This window comes from Lissotriton helveticus, chromosome 6 (genome assembly GCF_964261635.1).
Source record: "Lissotriton helveticus chromosome 6, aLisHel1.1, whole genome shotgun sequence".
In the NCBI taxonomy this organism is placed as follows: Eukaryota; Metazoa; Chordata; class Amphibia; order Caudata; family Salamandridae; genus Lissotriton; species Lissotriton helveticus.
Genome location: NC_136067.1, coordinates 596,925,059 through 596,942,319, shown reverse-complemented (window position 1 = coordinate 596,942,319; position 17,261 = coordinate 596,925,059). Strand labels below are relative to the sequence as shown.

Sequence of the window (17,261 nt, the reverse complement as noted above, 5' to 3'; positions counted from 1 at the left end):
GACTAAATTAGCCAAATAGAATTAGTCAGCTGCTGTTTTTATTTTGAATTTGCTGTAAATCAGTATTTAGAGAATCACTGGAACAAAAGGGCCTATTCGAGGGGCAAGACACTGCATAAAAAGTAGTGCTTAAATTTAGCCGGTGGGTGCAAGACGGGGGGCCCACCAGCACTCATTTTCAGGGACCGGCACTTATTTTTCCTGAACAAACTTTGAATCAGAGCTGGAGAGAGAAAACCACGAAAGAGGGAAATAAGAAGTTAAAGAAAATCAGAGAAAACAGTAACAAAGGGAGAAAGTAGGGAAGACAAAGAAGCTGCAAGAGTGAGCTAAAGAGGCAGGGAGTGATTGGCAGTGGTTTAAAGCGTCATGAGGTGGAATCAAGACCACAGAACTTTGGTAGTCGACACCCTAACCTTGAATAGCTCTGACCTCAGGCTTCTGAACAAACCTTTTGTCCATGGCACTTATTTTTTTTTTTTACAAATGAAGTACTGGATAAAGTGCCACTTGCTGTGGCTTACTTTTGACGGCTCAACCGAAAGATGAACCAGCCGCAATTTTATTAATCAGAGAAGACCTTGCACGGGGAAAAAACCTAAGAAAATAAACCTTTAAATATAACCCTTAGACTTTCAAGCAAAAAATGGAGTATTAGATCTAGAAACAAGGAAGCTGACAAAAGAGATTAAGCAAATGGGATACTTTATAGAGGTGCATTACCCAAAGCCTTAGGCACTATTCGTCTACTGACAGCCAAGTATCTTATTTACAGAACACAACATGAATTTCAAATAACTTCTCTTAGCTTTTGGGCTGCAAGTTACGCCTGCCATTAGCCATAAGTCTAGCTCATCTTTCAGCGTTGAGACTGGCTTGCCACCCTGGCCCTGGGAATCCATAGATGCGGAATTGAAAACATGCTAGTCTCACTTGATGGCCAATGTATTTTCTTGCAGATCCCCACGAAGAAAATGATCAACGAGAGTGGACGTGAATAATTACGCAAGACTACAGAGAAAACGCTTCAAGACTAATTAGCACACAGCTCCTGCAGCACAGGGATGTTTTCGTAGGGAAAAACATTCACCAATAAGTGCAGGTTAACTCATTTGCAAGTGATGCTATCTTGTCACTTTTAATAAACACAATAAAGTTTACAATAATTTAAAAGCAAAAAAAGATGAAACTAGAAGCTTAAAGAAAAATCTAGAATCACGCGGATCCCCGTTACGCATGACAATCAGCTTCCTCAAATTCTAAAGAATTTCTAAATTTATTACCTGGATGGTATGTCATTCTTTTCCAATACCTATTCACGATGTAGAATTGTACAAAAACCAGACATGTAGTAATCTTTCTCTGCTTTACCACACAGGGGATAGTAAAAAGACTCCTTTTTAGAGTTCAATGGCATGTTTATGGAGGCTTTTCAGGAAGGAGCTCTTAGCTTCCTACTAGCAAGGGCTGCATTTACCTTCTCATTCACTGCTTTGACGACACCGATGAAAGTACATGCTGGGGTAATACAGCTCACACAAACCGAGGGTTCAACATGTATTCATCTTAACATACGTTGATAAAGACAGCTGTACTCTGTGCCAATATCAGGAAGTGTTGTGCATTCTGTAGGTTGCTCCACTTCCTAGTCGTTGTCAGATCATCAGGACTTGGCGAGGGTCTGTGCTTATTGAGGAAGTCACCCTTTATCCTGAGTGCGGAAATCCAGCAAAACATATAGATGGGTCCTGTCCTTGTTGGGTTGATGAGGCACCTCTTTAACTGACTGATTGGAGCAGTTGTTCCAGCTCCATTGTTTACCCCTGGCTTTGTTTAGGTCGAGGCTTACGATGAAGACATCTTGGGGACATTCAGAAAGCTGACCTAGGAAGGCATTCCGCCCATAGCTTACCATTGGCTTTGTGGTTTGGAACTCACATTTTCTGGCTTTCCTATTTGCTGGCTTTATTGGTTTTAGGCTGTCCAGCTTAAGTTCATCCCTCCTGTTGCCCAAATCTTGTTTACTGTATTCTTCCACAAACACGCTTTCTCTAAGCAGGTCTTAAAATCGTATTCTCATCTTGTCACGTTTGCTGTGCATTCAAAGACTGAAGTCAAATGTCAAGCTCTCAGGGAGCTTGGTGTTTACTTTTCTTTCTCTGTTTTCAAAGTGAGAGAATTTATGTGACAATCCTGCTAAGCATTCATGTACGATTTTTTCTTCTAGCAGACAACACCAACAAAAAAGAACAATGCTGATGTTTCAGAATATATCAGAATTATTGCAAATGAAGCACAGGTTTTTTGTAATTCTAATGTGTGGTGGAAACAAATATTGGAATATGATCAAAACACATCAATACACTAGGTGATGACGTTTGCACACCTTATCATTTATCTGCAGTAAAACCTTATTTCAGTGCAAATGTAATGGTCTTTTAAATTGAAAATGTATTGACGGCAATGGCAGGGTACTACCACACCATGCATACTCCACCCTACGCCTTTCCACTCCACTGTATGCCCTTCCAATCTATGCTCTGCTACTCCATTCTATGCCACTCCACTTCACTCTGCGACATGCCACTCCCCTGAACGTCTCTTCACTCTTAGACACGTCACTTGACTCCATGCCACTCCAATTTATGCCACTCACTATATGACATGACATGCCACTTCACTTTACGTTCCTCCACACCACTTACCCAACTCCACTCTACCCCACTCCAATCTACTCCATTCAACTCCAATCTATTCCACTCCACTCAACTCCAATCTATGCCAATCTACCTCACCCCACTCCACTTTGCTAAAAACAACCCCAATCTACTGCACTCCAACCTACTCCACTCCACTCCACTCCAACCAATCTACTCCACACCAATCTACCCCACCCAAATTTACACACCCCACTCCAATCTACCCACTCCAATCGACCCCACTTCAATCTATCACACTTCAGTCTACCCCACTGTAACACAATCTGCCCCACTCCACTCCAATCTACCCCAATCCACTCCACTACAGTCCAGTCTATACCACCCCACTCAATTCCACCCCACTTTGCTCCAATCTACCAGAGTCTACTCCACCATTCTAATCTACCCCAGTCCAATTTACCCCACTCCACTCTAAACTCCACTAACATCAATCCAGATCTACTCCACTCTAATATACTCAATTCCACTCCAATGTACCCCACTCCACCAGAATCTACCCCACTCCACTCTACCACAATCCACCCAACTACAATCTATCACAATCTACCCCACTACAATGTACCCCACTCCAATCTACCACACTCCACAATCTACCCCACTCCACTCTAATCTACCCCACTCCACTCTACCCCACTCCATTACTCTATCCAAATCTGCCCCACTCCACTCCAATTCAATCTATTCAACTCCTCCACTATAATCTACCACGCTCCACTCAAATCTATCCCCGCTGCACTCCAATCTAACCCACTCCATCCCAATCCATCCCAGCTCTACCCAATCTACTATACCCCAATCTATCGCTCCCCAATCTACCCCGCTCCAATCTACCGCACGCCAATCTACTTCACTCCACTCCACCTCAACGCAACTTACCCCACCCCACTCTACCCACCCCATTCCACTCCAGTCCGCCCCCTCAAAACTGCCCCTCTCCAATCACCCCTCTTAAATCTACCCCGGGCCAATCTCCCCCACTCCTTTCTAATCCACTCTACTCTAATCCACCCAATCTACCCCACTCCACCTTAATCTACCCCACTACACTCTACTCTAATCTACCCCACTCCAATCCACCCAATCTACCCCACTCTACCCCATCGACCACACTCCATTCCACTCTACCCAATCTTCCCACTCCACTTCACCCCAATCTACCATATGCCACTCAAATCTACCCCACTCCAGTCCAATCTAACCCACTCCACCTCAATCCACCCCACTCCATCCCACTCCAATCTATCCTACCCCACTCCACCCCAAACCACCCTACTCCAATCTACCCCATCAAATCCTCCCCATTCCAATCTAGCCCACTCCCTTCTACCCCAATCTACTCTACTTTAATCTACTCCATTCCAATCTATCCCACCCTAACCCAATACACTCACTCTAATCTACCTCCCCATCTACGCCATCCCATCCCAATCTATCCCAACCCCCCTTTTCCCAACTCACTCCAATTTTTTCAACTCCAGTCTACCCCACTCCATTCTGATCTGTCCAACTCCAAACTACCCCACTCCTACATATCTCACCCCAATAAACCCCACCCCACTCCATTCAACCCCACTCCACTCTACCCTACCAACATCCACCTAATCTATCCCACTCCAACCTACCTCACTTTAATCTACTCCACACCACTCCAAATTACTTCTCTCCACTCCAATCTACCCCACTCCACTCTAATCTACCTCACACAACTTCAGTCTGATCCAATCGACTCCACCCTTCCCCAATCTACCCCACTCCACTCCAATCTACCCCACTATATCCGACTCCACTCTACCCCACTCCACTTCCAATCTATGCCACTTCACCTAATCTACCCCAATTTAATCTACCCCACTCAAATGTAGCACACTCTTCTCCACTCCAAACTACTCCACTGCACTCTACCCAATCTATTCCATTCCACCCCTTTCCAATCTACTTGACTCCAATCGACCCCACCCTACTCTAATCTATCCCACTCCCCAATCTACCCCACACCACTCCACTCCAATCTACCCCACTCTAAACTACCCTAATCTACCCCTACTTCATTCTATTCTGCCATACTATAATCCACCCAATCTACCCCACTCCAGTCTAACCCATTCCACTCCACTCTACCAACTCCACTTCAGTCTATCCCACTGCACTCCAATCTACCCCAATTCACCCCACTCCATTTGTTTCCAATCTACCCCACTCCACTCCAATCTACACCAATATAATCAACTCCACTCTACCTCAAACTACCTCGATCTATCCCACTCCTATCTACACCTATTTACTCCATTTCAATCTACCCCACTCCACCCCAATCTAGCCCAACTCAATCTACCCCACTCCAATCAACCACGCTAATCTACTCAACCCCCACTCCAATCTACCCCAATGTACCCCACTCCACCCCACTCCACTCTATCTCAATCCAAAGCACTCCCTTCTACCCCATTCTACTCCCAGTCCTCTATACACCAATCTACCCCATTCCATTCTACCTCACTCCAATCTACCCAGCCCACTCCACGCCACTAACGTTTAGCAAAGTTGAACAGCAGCCACACTGGTGTACATTATGGCTAAAACACGTTGCCTAATCTACCCCACTCCAATCTACCTTAATCTACTCCACTCCAATCTACTCCACTCTATCCCAATCTAATCCACTCCACCTCAATCTACCCCATGTCACTCCAATTTATCCAACTCCAAACTACCCCAATCTACCTCCACTCAGTTTCATTCTACAATACTATAATCTACCCTATCTATCCCACTCCAGTCTACCCCACTGCACTCCAGTCTACCCGACTCCAGTCTAGTCGACCCGACTCCAATCCAGTCTACACCACTCCACTCCAAACTACCACAATCCATCCCAATCCATTCCTCAGCAGTCTACCCCACTTCACTCCAGTCTGCCCCAATATAACCCATCTACTCTTCCTCAATCTGCCCTGAAATATCCTACTCCTAGGTACCCCATTCCAATCTACCCCACCCCAATTCACACCTCTTACTTTTAGTAATGTTAAACAGCAGCCACACTGGTGTACATAATGACTAAAAACACATTGCCAAGTCAATAGCTCTATCATAGACAAGACCTATTGGCTTTGCCAATGGTTGCTTAAAGTACGTTTGTTGCACAAAGGTTTTTAGTCTTGTGTTCTGTGCCGCACCACCTGCCGCCGCCTTTACCACGTGACTCCAGGGCCTCTACTCCCTGTGTCTTTCTGCTACATTTGTACCTTTTCAGAACCACCGCAGGATCTTTTTAACCTCTCTTTGTTGCTGTGTTCATCCTTCATGGACGTCGTTTCATGTTGCAGGGTCGGCCTTAGGCATGTACAAGCTGTGCACCTGCACAGGGCAACCAACCCCTAGGGGCCACAATGCCAATATATATCCTTAATATAATAATCCTCTGAGGATGGATATATATTTGCGTGGTGGCCCCTGGCAGGGATTTAGCGGCCTCCGGCTCTGTTCCACTTCTAAACACCTTCCTGAGCTCCGGTGAGGGCTCCGCTCTGCCCGGACCCCTTCTTCTGGGCCCCCTACCTACGCTCCCTGTCCAGGGCCGCCAGGAGCCAAGAGCCGCCCCTGCATGTTGCTTCCTGTCCCAGTGTTCTTATTGCTATATTTTCTGTGTGTCTCCTTGCTTAACTTATTTTCCCTCTGCTCTCCTGCCCATGTGTTCCCTTTCAGCCTCGCACCATCCGCGGCAAGCCCTTGTGATCTTCTTTCATATTTTCCTCATTTCCATGGAGTACACTGTTGCGTATTAGTCACCTCTGTGCTCCTTTATTACACATCCCTGTGTCCCACACTCATCCAAAAACTGTCCAAGATCCAAGTTTAAATCAATAATCAGCTGTTGGGCAATTAGAAGAGTCTGTACCTAAGATAACGGTGCAACTGGACGCCGTGTGTGAAACCACTAACAATGATACAATACGCTATCCAAGTACTGGAAATAACTATAGAACAAACAGTCTTTGTTTATGTCTAATATGGGAATGGTGTGTTGAGGGGCCAGCTTTACCGATTCCTGTACAAATTACTTCCCGTGGGAACTAGAAGAAATTAAGAAGATGTTTAAGAAGTGATAGTTAAGATTCTCATGCATTGGCAAAGGCAATTGGTTTGAGTCTTTTGAGTCTGTATCGGGCGTGCTCACGCCCTACAAATGTACAACCTTTGTCAGCATTAACTCCACAGTGCAGTGCTTCCGGGCTGCTTGCCGACTGATTAATAAACAATGGAGTATGTAGAATATCGTTCCAAGAGGCCTGCCCTGTTTATTATCAGTCAACGAGCGGCTTGGTTTGATGGCAGCAGTAGGGAATGCATTTGGAATAATGTTCAGAATCAAGCTCCAAATGATGGAAATATATCAATAAAGCAGACCTGAGGAGCCCTGTTACAGGCAGACCATCGGCGGGCGGACATTAGCGCGTGGGACTCACTGTCCCGAAAGGCAGCAGCGCGCACAGCCCCGCCCCCACCGACCGTGCAATTTGAAATTGACCTTGCGTCTCCCGCTTCGCGGGAGACGCAGCGCCCTTTCCTGGAGTGGATCATCGTTGGTGGCAGCAACAAGGGCAGGCAGACCTGAGGAGCCCTGTTACAGGCAGACCATCGGCGGGTGGACATTAGCGCGTGGGACTCACTGTCCCGAAAGGCAGCAGCGCGCACAGCCCCGCCCCCACCGACCGGATATCACCAGATAGCCATCTTCGTCCCGCGGGACGCGCGTGGGACGCGCCGGGGGCAACGCCCGGGCAAAGGGCAGGCACTCTGTGGCCCTCGGAGGCCCTCGGAGGCCGGGCCGGGCCTATTCTCTGTCACTTCGGTTGGGATTGACTGTGCCTATTGTGAGGTGCACCATGGCCTTGAGTCCCATTAAAGGTACAGCTATGTTAGCAGGGGGGCTAAATAGAGGAACTCTAGACAGTTATTTTCTGAGGGCATCTTTAGATACTGACAGGGAGCATACACTAGCCGAGCGCCGGGCTGAGCGTCGCCGCTCGGTTGAATCTATCAAAGGCTCCCGCTCTTTCCTGGATCCTCAGCAGTCAGATACAACAGTGCATATGACATCCCTTACTTTAAATGAGGACCCTGATATCTCGCATTTAGATAGCATTCCTATGCTATTTCGCGAGACAACTCCTCTATCCGATATGCCCATAGCCCAGCCAACCAACACCTCACCCCTGATTAGCAATTCAATTTAAGCACTATCTGAGTCGCCCCCATTAGTAGCTGAGGTGACTCAAAAAAAGGCCGAAAAAAAAGAGACATCCAAAGTGCAGGGTCCACCGCCAAGGAAAAGGCGAAAGAGGATGAGTGACTCGCTGAGAACTAAGACTAGTCACGCTGACTTTGGTAAAACCTCTAAAATCCCTACACCGAAGGTAGTCAATACGGTAGGCTTAGCTACTCCACCACACCTCCCGGCAAATGAAACACCGTGTCCTGTTTTATTAGGAAGCATGGAACAGCTCATTAGATCCCTTACACTACCGATTCTAGAAAGACTAAAGAAATTGGAGCAAAAGTTGGGGATCCTAGAGCAGGCAATTAGTATAAATACAGGGCTAATTAAGGACTTAGGGAAGCCAGAACTGTTATGTTCAATTCCTGCATCACCCCCAAACTTTAACTCTCACAAGGAGGTAACTAAAATTGTTAAACCAACCACCCATGAACAACAGAGGGCAACTCCTCCTACATTGGTACACAAACCAGTGCAGAACGTTGTGAGAGAGGACCAGATGGGAAATAGAACAGCCCACCTAGGAATTGTACAAGATGGGAGGAGTAGTAATAGCCCAGTCAGGGTAGATAAGCCTAAGGGACGCCCAGTGGAATTGCCTCCAGAAGCGGTACCGTATGTGGTGGTCCTTACGGGAGTTCCAACACTGGTAGATGGTAAAAGGGAGGATTTCTATCAGCTAAAACATAAAGTCATATACTGGCTCAGACAGCATAGACCACTCCCCTATAACATAAACGGTGAGATCCTGCACGTTCGGCGTCTCCCCTGGTTGGGAAACAGTATCATGGACATTGAGGGGGACATTATTGTTGTCAATTTTAGAGACTGTGGAGCTGTCAGATACATTTTAGGCAGGTTCCCAGGTATTGGTAGCTACTCTATCATTCCTAAAGATCTGACGTATTTTTACCCAAGACCCTTAGTGGTTCCTACAATGCATCTTGGGGCTTTGGCCTGCCACCAATCTAATCGTCCTATGCCTTTTAAGAAACGATATATGCCCCATGCATCCTACCCCATGGCCCCTGATAGAGTATTTGGGTGGGATACTGTTCCACCTAGGCATCACAGAACTAAGTGGACAGGTCCATCGGGCCCGCTTGCCCCACTGGAGGTGACCAACAGATTTAATGCACTTATTAGCATCGACGACTGTGATTGACAGATTGGGTTTCCCGGCAGTCCTCTGCCCACTACCGAAGAAACTGAGGCATTTGTAAACCATAGTACTATAGCTAAACCCCTGGTATCGGAACAGGTATCTCAACCTCCACCCACCATTCCCCTTGCTGACCGAGTTACATTAAGCGGTGAAGCAGAGGAAATTGTGGATGTGAGTATTAACGCAATTAGTGAACCCTCTGGTCCCTGGGATGGTGCGCTGACCAAGCAAGGTATAGCTGACTCAGCAATCAAAATTCTTTCCTAGAATGTTGCGGGATTGAAGAGCAAACTGCCCATTCCAGCTTGGGGTTCCTTTATGTCCTTACATGATATTTGCATGCTACAGGAAACCTGGGCGTTAAAAGAAAGTATAGTCCCTGGTTTTGCAACTTTTAATATTCTAGCAACTATGGGCGGTCGTGGAAGGCCATCGGGTGGGTTGTCCATCTGGGTTGGCACCCATTTGGGGGTTCAGGCAATGCATATGAATACTAACTCCTTAGATGTCCAGTGCGTACTCCTAACCACGCAAAATGGGCAAAAGATAGCTTTGATTAATGTATACTCGAGGCCAGTTAGGTGGGGCTTGGAGTCTGAGGCTATAGAAACTTTATTAAAATTTATACAGACGATTGATTCTTCCACTGTGATAATTTTGTGTGGAGATTTCAATTGTCATTTTGAGCCTCTTGTGGACCCGAGTCTGGGTGACCCAGATGAAGTTGATTTGCTGTCGTCTATCCCGGATCCGCTGATCCCTCAGGTCAAGGCTTGGACCCCACTTGTTTTACAACTGCAGTCATTGGCCCTGTTCACTTCATTACGAGCATGCAATGGGAGGGTGGAGCCTGACAGGCCTGGGAGAACTACCTTCAATCGATTAAACCAGACTTCTGTGATTAATTACATATTCATGGAAGCCAGGAACTGGGATAGGTTGCTTGAGTTTAGGGTTGTCAACAGGTATGATAGCGACCATAATGCCTTAGTTCTTTCTCTTAAACCGGGGAGTTTTGGGTAAAATAATCCACCACCTTCCCAAAAAAGTGCTTCACAACCATTAATAATCACCAATTGTAGGCGCAGGGTTAAATGGCCAGACTTTCAGGACTCCCCGGCCAAACTTGCTGACTTGTATGAGACCGTCATTCCATTTATTGCTGAAATGGGGGATCCTGATTCTATGGGAAGTGCCACTGCCATACATAATCAAGTGGTGGCCAGTCTAAAGGATACCCTTTGCCCTTGGTAAGGACTAGCCAGCCCCGGGCAAATAAGCATTTGTGGTTTAACGCCTCATGTCGTAAGTCCAAAAAAGCCTTGTTATCAGTATTAAAAACTAATGACGTTGGAGCTATTAGGGTTCAACGTACTCTGTATAAAAAGGCAATTTGTGAGGCTAAGAGGGAACGGGAGGTTCTCCTGTGGGAGGAGTTGGGACCTGCACTTACTTCTAGGGACTCCAAATTATTCTGGTCTATTGTTGCAACTGGCCTTCATGGCCTTAACTCTGTGCCTGGCCCTAATATTGCCCCGAAAATTTGGGAAAGGCATTTCGGCGGCCTATACGGAATTCCTGAGATTGACACCTCTACTTGTGATAGTTCTGAATTCCAACAAATTTTAAATAACTTTGTGCCTGAAGAGTGTGGAAGGATGACTACAGTCCCCAGTCTTCACCCCCAGGTTGAACTTTTTACATTAAGAGAGGTTGAGGCAGCAATAGGTAAACTGCTTCCCAATAAGGCCCCTGGGTTAGATAAATTGCCAGGTGATCTATTTCGAACACAGCCCAAAATTTGAGCCCCTTACCTGGTCGTCCTATTTAACGGGGTTCTTCAGGGTGCAGACTTGCTCCCTACTTGGCTGGGGGCTGAGATCGTGCCAATCCTTAAAAAGGGTTGTCCGCTAACCCCCTCGAACTATAGACCAATTAGCTTAATTGACACATCACAAAAGCTAATGGGGAGGATCATCCTTGACAGGATTCTTGGATGGATTGATGAGAATGAGATTCTAACCACATTCCAGGCAGGCTTTAGGTCCGGCACTTTCACTTTAGATCAGATATTTCGCCTGCAGGTCCTGTATTGGAAGGTAGCAAAGGTGGAGGGTGGCAGCCTCTACCTTGTCTTCGTGGACCTGCGGGCAGCTTTTGATTTAGTTCCTCGAGCGAAATTGTGGAAGGTACTGGCAGACCTAGGACTTCCGTCCTATCTGCTGTCCATTTTGTCTAGGCTCCATACAAACAACTATGCCCAGGTAAGGTGTGGTAGGTATGGCGACCTCACGGACCAATTTCCTGTCCAAAAAGGGGTGCGCCAAGGGTGCGTATTGGCTCCCACGTTATTCAGCCTTTACATTAATGGACTTGTGGACCATCTGAATGGTGTGGTAGACAATGATGCCCCCAAACTGGCCACGGGGAGGGTGTCCGCTCTGATGTTTGCAGACGACACTCTGTTGTTGTCTAAAACATCGTCGGGCATCCAAAAAACACTTGATGGTTTTGTAGAGTTCTGTGTGCTCCGGGATTGGAAATCAACCTGGAAAAAACAAAGTTCATGATATTCAATCCCCCGAAGCGGACACGCCCAAACCCGGTCCTACATGGTATTCCCCTTGAGAGGGTCGAGACATTTGTTTATTTGGGTGTTACCCTTACAGAGAATTTTGAGTGGAACACACAGATTGCCAAGTCGAAATTAAAACTACTACATTTACTGGGGGGTATTAGCAAAGTAATCAAGGGGTCAACATTTAAGCCGGTGTCCCCGGCCTTGGAAATATACTGTCGCCAGGTTAGAACTGCAGTAATCTATGGGGCGGAGCTTTGGGGGTACAAATATATATCGACCCTTTCAAGGGTGGAACAAACCTTTATGAGGAATCTAGTTGGATTACCAGCTAGTACACCCTTGACCCCCCTCAGAATGGACCTTGGAATGGAGCCAATAGAGGAAATTGTGAGTGCTAGACCAATCATGTACTGGAAGAGGTTGTGGTCAGTTCCAGAATTGGCCGCCTACAGAGCAGAACTATCTGAGATTTGTATTTCTCTCAAATGCAAAAAGATACCGTGGTTGGAGCATATTAGGGCAGACAGTATCTGGCTGGGTCTCCCGGACTTGTGGGAAAAACCAGAGACTTTTTGCCCTGGGATACCTAAACGAGAACTCCATGCTCTGATACGTATGCAGAATTTCCAAACACTTCTTGAGCTCTACAACTATGGGCAGGCTAACGTCTGAGTTCCTCTTGGTTAAATCGGAATGCAAAATCGAGGAATTCATGGATGTAATTGAACCCCCTCTTGCTAGAAAGCTGTATCTTCAGTTAAGGCACGGCACTTTACCAATTAGGTCATTTACTACTAAATGGTCCAAAACTAATATTGAAGGTTGCCCTGCCTGTGATTACAAAATTGAAAATGTACCACATGTCTTGTTTTTTTGTCCTGCTTATTCTGCAATCTGAAAATGTTGACTGCTTCCAATTTGTAAGAACCTCAAATTCCTGCATTTTATCCAGGCATGTAGAATATTGACTTATGACACCCATCCCCCCATTGTGTTTGCTGTATCTCGATATCTATTCAGTATGTGGCGTAGGAGACAAACATTTTTAACCTAAATGCTAGTAATTATGAAATTTTACCGTTCCTCTTCATTGATAACTCCCAGTTTAATTCTCTTCTTAAAAGTTTAATGATTATTTATTGTTTTAACAATCTGTGCTGGTTTGTATTTTATGTGCACTTTTATGGTCATTGACCAAAATAAAGTTATCAATTGATTGATTATAAACGATGGAGTATGTAGAATATCGTTCCAAGAGGCCTGCCCTGTTTATTATCAGTAAACGAGCGGCTTGGTTTGATGGCAGCAGTAGGGAATGCATTTGGAATAATGTTCAGAATCAAGCTCCAAATGATGGAAATATATCAATATTTAAGTGGAGCAGTGGCAGATTTGAATCGCACTAAGCATGTGCTGTGTTCAGATACCTATTCACTGAATAAATGAATGAAATGACAAGAACCAGTTTTGATCCAGAATCTTAAATATTCCGCTATAACCCCTAAATTCGGTATTGTATGGCATTGGTAATAAAGAACTCAAACCATCATCTCCAGCAGGCCAGACACATCCCTTGCTGTACTTAAACCAACGCAAAGGCACGTTTTCTAAAAGAGGCATTCTAGAAACGTAATTCAAAAGAATCTACATTAAATCAAGCAATCCAATTATGCGAGCACTCAAAATTGTAGAATCTCATTTTGTGCTTCACCCATAGAGACGTCTGTACAAAAGCCCCAAATGACTATAGTGAAGGATCTCAGAGTAAGTATAAAGTAGTCTTTTGCCAATACTTAGACTTCAATTAGAATGAAAAGAAGAGGTATGGATGGTGAAGTTTCACCTAATTTACCCCAAGGAGTCTAACCAGCTCAGGACATCTGTTATACAGGGCTGAGAGGACACTTTTATTGGCCCTCTTTGCCTCACAACAATGCCTAAAATAGTGAGAGTCACTGGAATGCTTCTAAGGTTGTATATTTTATTTAGGCTTTATATAGTGGTAACATGCGTAACATTGGGAAAAGCATACGATAGCTCCGTGAGTAAAGTATTTGGCACTGAAATGTGTGATCTGCATGTCCTAGGTTTGAATTTTGGCATGGCCAACTCATACTTTCATCTTTTAGAGATCAATATTTATATATAGCACTAATGTCTCAGAAACATTATGATGCTACAGTCTCATCACCTGTATCAGGTCTGAGATGAAGTGCATGCAGGTCTTCAGGTAAATAAGTCAGGCACAGGTTTGTTCTGTCTGTTTGTGTGTGTGTGTGTGTGTGTGCGTGTGTGTGCGTGTGGGTGTGCGTATGTGCGTGTGTGTAAAACTTGAACTTCTAGTGCATGTGCTGTAATATATGCCTATTAGGCCAGTGCAGCTGCCATGTTAGGGTCAGGCTGGAATATAGGGCAATCAGGCAGTGTCTAATGGGCTGGTCTCGCAGGACATTGTGCAGGCCAGTTTTTTGGCTGTTTCTGTGCCTGTTTTATGCTCTGTGGGACGGTTTTTACAGTTTTCATGATATTAAAACAAACCGCATTCAGAAAGCTCCAATCCATGAAGTCTTCCATATCTTGAAAAACACCTAAATAAGCACACCTTTGTTTACAAGTTAAAAAAAACACCCAATTTGCCAACTTGGACCACTTTTTTAGTTTTCTAATTCACTAATAACTATTTTTATTTTGATGCCTGGGCCTGTTTTCTGTCCCAGCCCAACCCCGTGCCATGCTGTACCTGCTCTGTGTGTTTGAGGGTTGAGATGCTGCTGGCTATAATGCACTGGTTGTGTGTGGCAGTAGCTGCTGGCTGTGCTGTTTCAGGGATGTTTGCGTGTGGACTGTTCTGCCTCTATGCATCTATTCTGTCTGATAGAGGCATGGAGAGCTCCTGTACCGATGTGCCTGGTTTGTGTGCATACGAAGGGCTTGCATGACTGCTTAATTTGAGCTGCTGGTTTCCAGTACTCACATCACTGGCACTTAATTGCCAGAACCTGAACTTATGGCAGCTGCCATGTGGTGATGCTGTTTGTGCAATTTAAAGATGAACAGAAAAGCAGTTGTTTGTAAATTCAATATACATTAAAAAAAACTAATACCTACCATCTTCCTACCCAAGCCGTTCTTAAAGCTTTGGTGGCCTCGTACAGTCTGCATTATCACACTTGTAGCAGGTTGATGGTTAGTAGTTGTGTAAGTACAGGGGCAATTTGTGGTGCAAACTGGGGTGGCCTCCTGACGAGGGCCCCAGCACTTTTTTTTTTAGAAATGAATCACAAGCTTGAACTGCTTCTGTCTTAAATGTACCGGTTCTGTGTGTTTAAAAGCTTTCCCATACTGTCCTGTGGTATGTGGGTTGGAAAGTTGCACCACGGGACTCGATGCTGCACCGGTTTTGTGTGAGGGAATCTAGGGGCATATTATCAAATGGGGCATTAAAATTATCGATGTTTTAGCGGCAGAAAACTGCCACTAAAGTGGCGATAATAAGCCTGATAATATGCCCTGGAGAATTCCAATAGAAGCCCATGTTAACACCAGAACATGGGTTTCTATTGGAATTCACAAGGCCATATTATCAAGCCCATTATCGCCGCTTTAGCGGCAGTTTTGTGCCGCTAAAACAGTGACATTTTTTAAAGCCCTGCTTGATAATATGCCCCTTAGTGTGACTGCTACCCAGGCTTTTACTGTTGAGTGTGTGAGTGCGACAGTTGTATTAGACACCGACTTCTGTGCCTAAAAGCGAAGCTTTAGTAAAAAAACATTTCCACTCAAAAGCCAAGTGTTCTTGGTGCCTGTTAGTAAAAATCCAGGTTGATTTTGTATGACACCTGCAGGAAACGAGTAGCAATGTTAGACTTCCTACTTACTAAACCACGTGAATATACTCACAGCAGGCAAGGCAAAGAAAGAAATGCCAAGCAACGCAAATCCCGCAGACAGGAGCCGTCCGAGCCACGTGTGCGGCGTTTTATCGCCGTAACCAATTGTTGTCAGCGTAATCTAGAACAAAACACAGAAACACGCTGTTACCATGCTAAATAAACACGCTGTTACCAAGCTTCATATGAGACACAAGTCTTTGTGCACCTAGAACAACTACTAGAAGTTTTAAAAACTCGTATTCAACAATTTGTTATAAATATAAGGGCAGGTTAGATTCAGTCGCGCTTTTACACAGGCGAGACCCAAAGACTCGATTGATGCAAGGACCGAGAGGTCACTGTGGACAACAGATGCGCTTCAGTTCCGCTTAGTTGAGGTTAAGTCACCTCTTCCCTTTTTACATGTTATTTCGTAGAAATTATTTTGTAGAAGGCTAGTACAGCTCGCATGCAGTTTATAGGTTCGCTCTTTTCCCGTTTGACAAATTAAAACAAGTTCCTAAAAATCAATGCAAACTCATTTCCGCAGTGGATTTCTCTGCCAGACTTCTCTCTTGCCAAAACCTATCCTCAAACTGCTGTTCTCTTCCTTCAGCCAAGCTGACAGGGGATTTATTCTGCCTCTGTGCACCCTAGACTAGGCTTCTTTTCCGCACAGTGATGTAAAAGGAATAGTGCACAGAGGGTTAAGTGCAGACAACGACCCCGGCAACACAGCGGTGAACTTCCTTCCCTTATGTCTGTATATCCCAATACTTCTTGGCTCGCATAGGGTCTTCCTCCTCACCCACCGAACATCCACTGCTCTCCAGTGCACCTCTGGCCTTCCACAGCTTCCCACCCTTAACTTAGTCTACCCCATACATAGCTCACTTTAAGAGTTTTATTGTGTTTCTATTAGTTGCCTCCTGTTTCACTCTGTGCAGGGCAGGCGCGCAACGCCCAGAGGGCTCCAAGGCTTCAGCCCCCTTCCCGGGGACACACAGGCAGTTTTTGAGCTTATCGCAGCCTCAGCTGAGTAGTTCACCATTAACCATAAAGGTGTTAACGAGGCTTTGTTGCTTTTTCACCCCTTCATCTCCACTCAGCCCTATTAATGGAAGAATTAAAGAACTAGCCACCCCACCGAAATTTTTAGTAGCCCGCCCCCCGAAATTTAGTTTTAGGTGCGCCTCTGGTGCTGGGGTACACACAGGCATGGCTTTCATAGTCACTTCTCCATTGCTTCTGCCGCATGTCTTGCCATATCATTCCCACTGCGTCTCTTTCATTCAATCACTTCCATTTTTGCTTTCATCACTTCTCCTCCATTACGACTCTCCCATATCTCGCTTCATTTCTATCCTTCACTTTCCCCATGCCTTCTACCCCATTATGCCTTTCCATCACTTTTCTTTCATCAAGCCTCTACCCAGTGCTTTAAGTGCTGAGCACCGCAGTTTTTTAAAGGGGGCCTCGCAACAGGTCTCTATCGGGCTCTATTTTGTGCCCTGGCTGTTTTTTTTCCGGACTGCAGTGACAGCAGGCTCATTGATGTGCGCTGCTCACACTGCTCACTTCTCACTAGTGGAGAAGTTACGGCATGACGTCATGCCAGGTGAGCGTTGTAGGGGAAGGGAACTAT

General features: G+C 45.5%; 1 protein-coding gene across 1 annotated transcript in view; it reads right to left on the bottom strand.

Annotated features, from left to right (window-relative positions):
- Nucleotides 1–17,261, bottom strand: part of KCNQ5 (potassium voltage-gated channel subfamily Q member 5) — a 1,025,261-nt gene that overhangs the window by 398,425 nt on the left and 609,575 nt on the right. Inside the window, exon 6 of the mRNA XM_078647596.1 lies at nucleotides 15,645–15,755. Coding sequence (XP_078503722.1) covers nucleotides 15,645–15,755 — 111 coding nt within the window. The remainder of the gene's footprint in view (nucleotides 1–15,644; nucleotides 15,756–17,261) is intronic.